Source organism: Apis laboriosa, unplaced genomic scaffold, assembly GCF_014066325.1.
Source record: "Apis laboriosa isolate Shangri-la unplaced genomic scaffold, ASM1406632v1 scaffold62_cov152, whole genome shotgun sequence".
In the NCBI taxonomy this organism is placed as follows: domain Eukaryota; kingdom Metazoa; phylum Arthropoda; class Insecta; order Hymenoptera; family Apidae; genus Apis; species Apis laboriosa.
Genome location: NW_025223954.1, coordinates 247,673 through 258,118, shown reverse-complemented (window position 1 = coordinate 258,118; position 10,446 = coordinate 247,673). Strand labels below are relative to the sequence as shown.

At 27.7% G+C, this 10,446-nt stretch overlaps 3 protein-coding genes across 11 annotated transcripts; all 3 read right to left on the bottom strand.

Annotated features, from left to right (window-relative positions):
• Positions 1-2,278: 2,278 nt before the first annotated feature.
• Positions 2,279-4,145, bottom strand: LOC122718361 (calcium and integrin-binding family member 3-like). 5 transcript variants are annotated; one of them, XM_043943327.1, is made up of 5 exons: positions 3,852-3,969; positions 3,668-3,788; positions 3,393-3,570; positions 2,854-3,112; positions 2,279-2,760 (listed from the first exon to the last, which is right to left on the bottom strand). In XM_043943327.1, the coding sequence occupies exons 1-4, from the start codon at positions 3,935-3,937 to the stop codon at positions 2,895-2,897; spliced, it is 603 nt and encodes a 200-aa protein (XP_043799262.1). In that variant the 5' UTR covers positions 3,938-3,969; the 3' UTR covers positions 2,279-2,760; positions 2,854-2,894. The 5 variants fall into 5 exon arrangements, with proteins under 5 accessions (XP_043799262.1, XP_043799261.1, XP_043799263.1 ...); XM_043943328.1 differs by adding an exon at positions 4,010-4,145 and having other exon boundaries at positions 2,282-3,112; positions 3,852-3,924; XM_043943329.1 differs by adding an exon at positions 4,010-4,143 and having other exon boundaries at positions 2,282-3,112; positions 3,852-3,921.
• Positions 4,006-6,313, bottom strand: LOC122718360 (protein misato). Of its 2 annotated transcripts, XM_043943325.1 has the most exons (6): positions 6,157-6,313; positions 5,995-6,075; positions 5,463-5,912; positions 4,578-5,394; positions 4,428-4,506; positions 4,006-4,102 (listed from the first exon to the last, which is right to left on the bottom strand). In XM_043943325.1, the coding sequence occupies exons 1-6, from the start codon at positions 6,232-6,234 to the stop codon at positions 4,006-4,008; spliced, it is 1,602 nt and encodes a 533-aa protein (XP_043799260.1). In that variant the 5' UTR covers positions 6,235-6,313. The 2 variants fall into 2 exon arrangements, with proteins under 2 accessions (XP_043799260.1, XP_043799258.1); XM_043943323.1 differs by lacking the exon at positions 4,006-4,102 and having other exon boundaries at positions 4,278-4,506.
• Positions 6,314-7,460: 1,147 nt separating this feature from the next.
• On the bottom strand, positions 7,461-9,629 carry LOC122718365 (p53 and DNA damage-regulated protein 1). 4 transcript variants are annotated; one of them, XM_043943334.1, is made up of 3 exons: positions 8,149-8,288; positions 7,762-7,990; positions 7,461-7,680 (listed from the first exon to the last, which is right to left on the bottom strand). In XM_043943334.1, the coding sequence occupies exons 2-3, from the start codon at positions 7,988-7,990 to the stop codon at positions 7,511-7,513; spliced, it is 399 nt and encodes a 132-aa protein (XP_043799269.1). In that variant the 5' UTR covers positions 8,149-8,288; the 3' UTR covers positions 7,461-7,510. The 4 variants fall into 4 exon arrangements, 2 of the variants coding, with proteins under 2 accessions (XP_043799269.1, XP_043799268.1); XM_043943333.1 differs by lacking the exon at positions 8,149-8,288 and adding an exon at positions 9,451-9,629 and having other exon boundaries at positions 7,464-7,680; XR_006347363.1 differs by lacking the exon at positions 7,461-7,680 and adding an exon at positions 8,777-9,426 and having other exon boundaries at positions 7,849-7,990; positions 8,149-8,707.
• Positions 9,630-10,446: the final 817 nt, after the last annotated feature.

The window sequence follows — 10,446 nt, the reverse complement described above, 5'->3', positions numbered from 1 at the left end:
ATTGCATTGGCGCGTAAATAGATCACGATTCGTTCCTCGAGAATGGATCAGCAAGGAATGAAATGGATACTGGTTGGTTTTTTAATTCGTACAACCAGTGGACATCGAAAATTAAGGAGCAGCAGGTACTTGAGGGAATGTCAAAAAAACGGTGCTCGCCTCGATTACAAATCTCACGGCGAAGATGTCCGAAGATAGCGAAAGAATATTCGAGCACCCCAATGGGGCCCATTAGGATCCAAAGGTAGTTGGGCCAGTCCTCTATCCGACTGTCCTTCTTTCTCTCTTATTCTCGATGAATCCATGGTAGAGGAGGCGGGGGATGGTTGGCCGGTCAAGCCACATTCCGTTGGCCAACCGGCTCCTTGGAACCCTTCCTCCCCCTCTTTAGTAGACGGTTCTCTATATACAAGCTCTCGCCTTCTTATGCACCACTACGATATGTGCCCACAAGACCGCCAATATTATTTCGACTAGACAGCGGTCGACTCGACGCAACCTTGTCAGAGAGCAATGCATAGGTATCTGCTTTCACAGAGTGAAACGTTACTGGGAAGAAAACCTCAAAGGTCGAGTTTAACGCGCATACTGCATGTTTGCTCACACCGCTTCTCAGAAACTTCTTTTGTTATTCTCAAAAAAACACAAGTAACGTGACGTTCCTCATTTTTACCTATTCAATTCGATTCGATTTGTTCGTGTCATGATTTTTCTCGCCTCGATTGCTTCATTTTCTCATTCTATGCCTATTAGTCATTCGTGTTGTAATAATATATATATATATTTTTACGCGATATTATCAAATCATATTTTAAATTTTATCTTCCGTTTAAAATCGGATTTCGTGATTAAACAATCGAAAAAGATACGATATGATTTTTTTTTTTTTTCGTTTAAAAAATATTTCTCTTCAATTCAAATTCCAACTTATTTTTATCAATAAATGGTGTTAACTTCGATCATTTTAACAAATATCGAATCGGGCATCGATGTATCCCGGAACCGTGAAAGTATAAATATTTCGAACGAACAATGTCGCTGTGCGATCGTGGGGTCGAGGTCCCGAGGAAGGTTCGAGAGAACTCGCCCACGTAGGGTGTTGTAAAAGTTTGGTACGAATCTGCCCTCCGCCAACCACCTTCGCCGCTATCATACTTCCCCTCTTCTTCCATCACTCCTCTTAACTTCTCTTTCATCTCCTTGTTCTCCCTCTTGCCGTCGTTTGCTCTCACCACCTGCGATCTTTGCCTTCTCGTTCCTCTGTTCATTGACTTTTTATCTCGCTTTTACCACGGATCTCTTCGTCCTCCTCGTGCTTGCGCTCAAATACGCCAAACGACGGAAACGTTCGATCGTTCCACTCGTCGTAATGCATTGCGTCGCGTCGCATAGCGTCGCACAGCATCGACGAGGCCCAAGAATATAATACGGATACCTTGGCATGGAAGGTGGTTGGTCGGCTAAGATGTTTAAGGGGGAGACTCTCCCGAGAGCGGTGATCCTCCGCTGAGAGAGACCGCAGAAGCGAGGAATGAGTTGAGGAGGTGAGGAAGGGGGCTCATGCGCAGAGGGTGTCGACGGTGGACTCAAGAGGCAAGGGGGCTTTCTCGGACCCCGAGGGCCTCTGGACAAGTCAGCAAGAAGAACGGCAGGGATGCAAGCGGGGAAGAGAGAAGGATGAGAAGTGACCGGATGGCCTTGGTCCCAAGACTTGGTTAGTTACTGTGCGGCCGACTATAACTGGTCGAGAACTTCGTAACACACAGGGCGGTATCTTCGACTTCGACCGCTTTTTAAAACAACCGCGATACCATGTAACATATTACAGATACAAAACTAACCCCTAAACCATGGATCATACCGTGCAAAACAATCATCATCTTTGCTGAAAATGGTGCATAGTGTATTTCTTTCTGTACATTATATTTAGAATGACGCACAATAATCATAGTCTTTCCTTACTTCCTTTTTCTTCTTCGTTTAAACATGAACGTATCATTATTAATTTCCTCTGATTTGCAATATTTTTCTTAGAAATACGAAATTACTCGTTAACGTGATAAAATAATAATTTTTCAATTATTTTTTTTTAAATCTTGATCTTAAAACAAAACGTTTAAAATAAATCAAATTTTATTGCATAAGTTCTTCCTTGATTTTTTCCTCGTTGATTTTTCGTTACAGGATATAAATATATAATCGTGGGACATTTTTAAATTAGATCAGAATAGGAACAAAAATATAAGAATAATTATGGCTCGTTTATTGAATTATAAACAATTTAATTGCGTTAAATGAAATGAGATATAAATATAATGAAATTGCTCTTCGTCGCTTTCTATCTTTATCTAATGCAAAATTAAATTACTTATAATTTAATAATTTTTGATTCTCAGAATTGATGTCCCACGAATAACGTAATAATCTTGATTATCTTCGTATAAAAGATGTTATTGGAGACTCGACTTGCAAACTTATAGGAGGTTTCTGTCTGAAGTGAAAATGAATGGCCTGGTTATTTAGTCAGCATTGCTCGTTATTGCTCAACAGGGGCGACTTATGGAGCCATATAAGAAAGTATATCTGTTACTCGCAAGAAACTATATGTTAGCGCTTCACTAAGCTTGTATAGATTCATGGAGTTAATAATTATCCTTCATGAGTTTGCAAAACTTATTACTTATTACTTAAAATACATGTAACGCATAAAATATCAAAGATATATGATTCGTTTTCCAAATATGCCGAATATCTCTTGATCTGAAATTCACGAATAAAAGAATGTAATGTTATATATACAACAATATGTAAAATAAAAATAAAAAGAGCAAATAGATGTGAATTTTCATTAACTGGCAGTAAATTTTATTTTTTATTTTCGAAAGCAATAAGAATTAAATTCTTATATGAAAATTCGCCATGAAATCTGAGGCCCTTGTTACGACATGTTCGAATTCTAGGTAAGATAAAACACCATCGCCATCAATGTCGCTTTCCTCCAAAATTTTTCGACATACAGTAGCCACTTCATCGGTATTCAAACCATCTTGAACCAATTGTCGACATGTACATTCTAAATCGCTCATCCCCAATACTCCATCTTCGTCAAAATCTATTCACAAAAAATTATGAAATGTCATCAAAATTCAAAAATAAATAATAATCAAATTAAATTCAATTGAAACTCATTTGAACTAATTGAATTACAATATATAATTATAATTCATTATAAGTATTCACGAGAAAATCGATAATCCTTCTACAAATACAAAGTAATTCTTTCGTATAATACGAATGTCGTGTCTAGATATAGTATATATTTCTGATTCAATAGCTATAAATATGAATTCTTACGATTGATCCTACTTGTTGATTTAGATTGCGGTTCATACCATAAATCTTAAAAGCATAAAAGACTTTCAAATCCCGTGGTGCCTGCTCCGAAAAAACTGACATCATGTCAAGGAATTCCTCAAAACAAATTCCTTCGTTTGATCCATCGTGTGTTAATTGACTCGAATTTTTGCAATTCGTAAATACCTCTGAAATTCGTTGTCTAAACGGATTTTCCTACAACATTATGAATTTTAGTCGTATGTCATGGTGGGAAATTCAAACTGAAAACAGATTCAATATTGTAGAAATATGAAAAGATTAATCCAAGCACCTTTAATTCTGGTATGCGTGTTAAACAAGATAGTGGTATACGAAGTGTCGATGCTTGTTGAGGTGTCATGGATCGTGGAACTGTCCCAGGATTCCCCATATCCCGAAACCGTTTAAATATTCTAGAAATATATGGATGTAAGAATAGATCGATAATTATATATATTATATGTGTATGTATATACCTTAAGATTTCTTTACGAGTAAAGAAGGTGCAATCTTGATAATCTTCTAGTTGTTCTTCGGTAAATATAGCTACTTTATTTCCCATTTTAATTAATAATAATAATGATATATAGATAATTTTTTTTATCTACGTATTATATCACAGTGTTTCACTTACCGGTTAAAGCTTACAACTGAATTTTCGCACTTCCAATGTTCAATACGAAATCTAATAATAAGGGTGTGTCTTGGCACTCCCACTTTTAAGAACCTTTTAATCAGAAAGTTGAGGAAAAAACTTAATTAGCAGTATGCATTTACTTTTTTTAATTAATGTTATGTCGATTTTCTTCTTGCAAAATACGTTCACGATTATAATTACATATGTAATAAAAATGAAATACAAAATAATAGGGAGTTAAGGTTTTTATAAAAGAATATATGTAATGAATAAAGTTAGTAATATTTAAATGTAATGATCTTCGTAATTTTCTTTACAATCAAGCAAATGATTAAGACACTCATTAAATTCATCTTCTTCCAAACCAGAGTCTGTAAATACATGAAATTTCTTTATACTCTTTATTCTACTTAACTGATTATGTAAAGACTCATACATTGCACTAAGATTATTTCCACTATGTAAACCAGCCATAACAGGAACAGATTGTACATCTAAAATAAAAATTAATGAAAATTTATAAACATTAAATATAATATAAAAAGATTTTATATGATTTATTTACCTGTTCCTACTAATAACCTCCAAGGACAATCAATAATATCTCCGGTTTCAGTAATATTATTATTGAAAATATTTGGATATGGAAATCTTATCTTCAATGGTAATGAAATATTTGATAAATACGTTGCTGATGCATGACTATTACATGATAAATAAAGCATCATCATTTCATGTACAGTAGAACATCTATATGCTGGTTTTGATATTTGTTTCATTGCATAAGAAATAGGTCGTTTTAATCTTTCTTCAGGAATTCCTCGTAATACTATGCTTTGCATATTTTTATCCATTGATATATCACAATTTGGTGTTAAACTTGTCCACAAATGTTCTTCAAAATTATCAAGTACATCAATTAAATCTGTTTTTGCACTCATTGGGAATGGTAAAGTTAAACTTGTTGCGACTGCTTTTCTACCCATTTTGTTAAGATCTGCGCATAAATCGGATAAAACCACGTTTGGATATTCTTTTCGTCTATATCTAATAGTTAATGTATCCAAAGCAGTTGCTAAAAGTACACTGCTATGATATTTTAGTTCAGAATTATATGTTAAATAGTTAAATATTCGTGGATCTCCAATTTTTGGCCAAACAGTTTGTGCACAACAGAGTGGACTAAATAATGAAGCATGTTCTCCTAAATGTTGCCAACATAAAGCTGTATTAAGTATCTTAATCATGTTGGATGTGGAAGGTTCAGATTTTTTACTGTCCATACATGGAAATGACACTATACTTTTTCCATATTCATCTCTTAAATATTGTATGCATGATGCTCCAATTCCAGCAAAACCATCCACAGAATCTAAAATTACCTGTAATTTCAAGATATTTTAGAATAACATATTATAAATTACCTATATAAATACAAATAATCACTTACCTGAAAACCTTGCATTAAATCACATTCTTCTACATATGCTCTTATTCTTTCTGAAAAATCATCTGAAAATTGTTCCGTATTCCATAAATTACTTCCATAAGTAAAAACATTAAATGGTTGCATTGTGTCATTGTGTCTATATTGTTTAATGACATTCACTGTTCTAGGATGAAATCTAGGTAATAGATAATCTACCCATGAATTAATATTATTTTCCAAATTAAATGATGTTGATGCTGTATCTGAGGTTGTAGATGGTTCATCTAAACTTTTAATAAACTGAGGTTTATCAATTGTTTCTTCTTTCAAGATCTCCACTTTTTTATCATCCCATAAGGATTGTTGAACTTCTTTTGATTGAGTATCATACAAAGAACCTTCTTCTTTTAAATATCCAAATGTTCCTTTCAAATCTACAAGAAGTAATCTGGGAGTATAAGTAACTTGTTTCTGAAAAAAATTATAATTCAATTAGAAAAAAATTATAAACTTTTATATTATATTTTTGAAATATATTTCTATATATTTATACTTTTAAATTTTCACCCTCTCTATACAATACATCATTATTTATTTCTGATGGGTTATCAGGATCATAAGAGAAATTAGTTTCCTAAAAATATTTAAATAAAGATTAAAAATTATTATATACTATATCTTATAATTTTATGATTAATATATTATTTGAAAATACCTGTATATTCCACCAATGAGCACCAATAAAATTGGAATAATGACCTAATTGAATAGTTAATATTTCTCGAGATGTCATTTTATATTATGTATGTTGTAATTTAAATTTTTATATGATTAATTGAAAATATATATACACGAAATATACGTGTATAATATTACGAACTTGTTTCATACAATTTATATATATATGTATATAAAGTATACATAAATATATATATATATATATATATTATTAACAAAATATTATAATTTCTTAGATAATAAAATGTATTAAATTCAAAATAAATCAATTCAATTTCACTAAAAATTATTAAGTACGTTTCTGTTGTCTAAAAGATGTCTAAATTTGCTTCCATATTTATTACTAATATGTATGTTTATATTTCATGGTAAAATATACTATATATAATGTTATAATGATATACGATAAATACATAACATTTTTCAAAGGATGTAAAATAATACATACTTAAATTCTTAAATATATGCTGCGTTATGCAAAATCGTGTTATACCGAACAAAGAATTATAAAAAATAAGGTTAAGTTTCAAAACTAACAAAACTGTATTGTATATTTAATTCAAAATTTAATAACAAAAATTTACTTTTTAAAACAAATGGATTTTTTTCTAAATAAATAATAAATTAATCTGATAATGGTAATATGGTAAGTAAATTAATGTGATAAAGTTGAAATGATAGATAATATTATTCAGAATAATAAAAAATATTATATATGATAAAATGAAAAGTAAATATAAACTTAAAATATAATATAGATAATTTTAATATTTAATATTTAATATTATAAATTTTAATAATTTTATTATATAAATATATAAATATTCTAAAATTTATCTTATTTTTTTTTTATTTTTATCTTATTTAATAGATCAACAAGATCAACAAAAAAAGATGTTAAAATGTTTCTATAATACATTTTTAAATTGTGTAAAAAAAAATTTATAAAAAAATATGATAAATTTTTATATAAATTTACATATAATTCAAATTGATTAGAAATTGAATTAAAAGATAGATTGGTAATGAATTACTTACATTTTTATATTTATATTTATATTAAAAAAATTTTTTTTGAACTAATGAATCAATATTGATACATACATAAATATTATAATGTTAAAATACATGGAAAAAAATAATTTAGATAAATTATCAAAATTACTTAGTAAATAATAATAATATATAATTATTAGTTTTAATTTTATTTATTTCATATTAGTTTTAATTTTATAATATATATTTTTATAATATTATATTATATAATATATAATAGGTAATATATTATAGTATTATTCCTAATAATTTCTTATTCTAAATTTTAGATATATTTAAGAATTTTGACCTAAATTTTGTTTTATTGCTGACATTTCTTTATAAGACATAGGTTGCAACATTAAACCTGGAACAGATGGATTAAGTTCTAAATCTCTTAATTCATTCACTTTAACTTTTAAATTACTTCTTAATTTATTAATTTCTATGTCACATTCTTTTTGATCTGTAATATGAAAAAAAAATATAATTAATTTTTATTCACTTTTTAAAATTATAAAAAAAAAAAAATAATAAATGAAAATACCTTTAATAAGTAATTCTTCTGCAATTTTGGATGGCATTTTAAGTAATAATGGTCCAATAGTTATCCAAATTTTCTCACAATTCTCTTTCTGCAGTGCCCTCATTCCAACTCTATCATTATTTCTTTTTTTATCCAAAGCAATTATTTCTTGTCGATCAGTAAGAATCTCACCTGCTTTTTCTTCCACTTGTTGTATATGTTTTAAAGCCTTTTGCTGATCAAATTTCATCTACAACAAAAATTATGATTAATTATTTATGTATTATGAATATTATTGTATTATATGATAAAATGTTTCTGTAAATGTAATAAATAATATTATAATTCTTAAATTGAATGGTAATAAAAGAAAAAACATATTTAAAAAATATAAAAAATTAAAATTACATTCTATTCAGTCTTAGAAATATTATCAAATATTAATCATTTATGTATTATTTTAAGACAAAGCAATACGTAATGCTTTCTCTCTTCTAACTTCCCTATCAAGTAATTTTTCTCTATCTTTCTTCTTCAAACATTTTTGTTTAAATGTTCTAAAATCACTAACTGCTGCAGGATCTTTAGGTTTAAAATGAGTCACTCTATATTCTTTTTCATTACATTGTCCTAGTCCTTTTCTATCAGATTTTAAACAGGTTTTAATAGGATATTTTATTCCTTTTCCTGTAGGACCAAGACCACCTTGTTCATCCCATCCACAATTTAATAATATTTTATAACCTTTATTTTGTTTTGATATCCCATACATTGTGTTTTTTAATTTTGGTTTACTATTGAAAATATGAAGTGTAGATGTTTCATGTTTCTTCCAAGTTGTTTGGTAAAAATTAGTTTTGCAAATTTTACAATAAAATCCCTCATTGAATCCCTCCTCTATATTATCATTATCTCTATGTATATTGTCTTTATAATTTTTCAAAAGTCCTATAGATTCTGATTTTATCTGTAATAAAGTATTTGCATTTTTTTCTGAATCATTTGTATCTTTTTCTTGTAATGTTTTGTTACATACAGATTCTGATTTTTTCTTAAGTAATGCAACTATATTCAAATAATTTTTTTTTAATGCCAATTGTGCCGCAGTAAGACCAGATTTTTCTTTGGCTTTTTTATTGGCACCAAGGTTTAATAAAAATTCTATAATATCCAAATGACCACAATATGCAGCTGACATGAGAGGAGTCCAACCAAAATCATCAGTCAAATTAACATTTTCCCATGTTACATATTTTGATAAAAATTTTAAGTCTTTTTGTTCTACTGCTTTTAATATTGTATTGATTGTCACTTTTTCCTGAGTAAATTGATTCTTCTTTTTTTCATTCGACGAAAACGGTTTTGATATTGAATTGCAATTATTAAATGTTTTTAATTTATGTTTATGTTCAGATTGTAAAATCATATCACTTTGTTCGGATATAATTTCTTCGTATGCCTTCTTTGCTTCATCTCCTTTGAAATATAAGCAATGATCTTTCTTTTCAGTAAATATTGTTGGAATAGTATCGCAAGTTTCTCGAACGAACGTTTTCCATGTAATATCGATATTATGAGTAAAAAAATTGTTTTGTTTTAACATTTCACATTAATTTTTAACTTTAATTTTTATATATTAAAATTAATATATGGCAGTATTTATAAAGATATTATAAAATAAATTAATTTTTTTAATTAAACAGCAATTACCTTCATAATCACTGTAAGCAAATAAGTAAATCAATAGTATTTTTATTATCAATTAATCTGTTTCATTAAATTAAAATCATAAATGAGACACAAAATAAATTTATCATTTAATGTATTTCTTCTTCCACGTTTTAGAGATTTTTTAACGTTTTAAAGTTTTTTAACTTTTTCAATATTGTTTCTAACTTTATTGATTTAATATAGCACTACTATGAGAAATAACCAATAGAATGCTTCGATGTTCAATCTTTTTCCATATATATCGAAGTATACAGAAACGAAAAGCCTTTGTAAAATTTTCATAGAACATTCCTATTTAATTTTCTTGTTGCTAGAATTAATAATATTAATATCATGAATGAGGAATAAAATAAATTATTTAATGAATATAAGATAAATATTTAATAGAATTTTATTTTTTATATTTCAAAATATCAATTACGTAAAAAAAAGAGAATGTTTGGTACGCCTTCTTTAAATGTAAAAATTATATTTAATTTAATTATAAAAGTTAATATTATATAATATATATAAATAGATTTTAAATATAATTTCTTTAATACATCTTTTGATAAATATCTCTATGCATTGTATATATACTCTGTACATATTATATATATCGAATTATATTCATAGATTTTTTGATTATATGAATTGTACATAATGAGTCGTACTCATGTATAAATAACATTATCTTGGTATTTTTAATTACAACATAATGAAAATAATATCAATTTGTAAAATTTTCTCATAAAAATAGATGATGCTATAATATTAAATTTATTTATATTATACTTGCTTTTACAATTATAAATATTAGTTATATATAATTAAAAATAGAAAGTAAAAAATTGAAAATTTGATGAAAAGAAAACAATAAAATTAATCAAATATAGAAATCATGTTTTGAAGACATAAATTTTATAACACAAATATAATATAAGAAAAATAAATAAGTAAAAAAAAAAAAAGATTAAAAATTATGAAATCAATGTC

What these genes read in the sequence shown, in the direction of transcription:
- LOC122718365 (XM_043943333.1), bottom strand. An exon ending in AGAAGAATTACTTATTAAAG is followed by an intron (nt 7,681 to 7,761) that starts GTATTTTCATTT and finishes TTCATATTACAG; the next exon opens with ATCAAAAAGAATGTGACATA.
- LOC122718360 (XM_043943323.1), bottom strand. Translation starts at nt 6,234, where the DNA reads ATGACATCTCGAGAAATATTAACTATTCAATTAGGTCATTATTCCAAT. An exon ending in CTCATTGGTGGAATATACAG is followed by an intron (nt 6,076 to 6,156) that starts GTATTTTCAAAT and finishes AAATATTTTTAG; the next exon opens with GAAACTAATTTCTCTTATGA. An exon ending in GAGAGGGTGAAAATTTAAAA is followed by an intron (nt 5,913 to 5,994) that starts GTATAAATATAT and finishes AATTTTTTTCAG; the next exon opens with AAACAAGTTACTTATACTCC.
- LOC122718361 (XM_043943327.1), bottom strand. Translation starts at nt 3,937, where the DNA reads ATGGGAAATAAAGTAGCTATATTTACCGAAGAACAACTAGAAGATTAT. An exon ending in CACGCATACCAGAATTAAAG is followed by an intron (nt 3,571 to 3,667) that starts GTGCTTGGATTA and finishes ATAATGTTGTAG; the next exon opens with GAAAATCCGTTTAGACAACG. An exon ending in TTATGCTTTTAAGATTTATG is followed by an intron (nt 3,113 to 3,392) that starts GTATGAACCGCA and finishes TTTTGTGAATAG; the next exon opens with ATTTTGACGAAGATGGAGTA.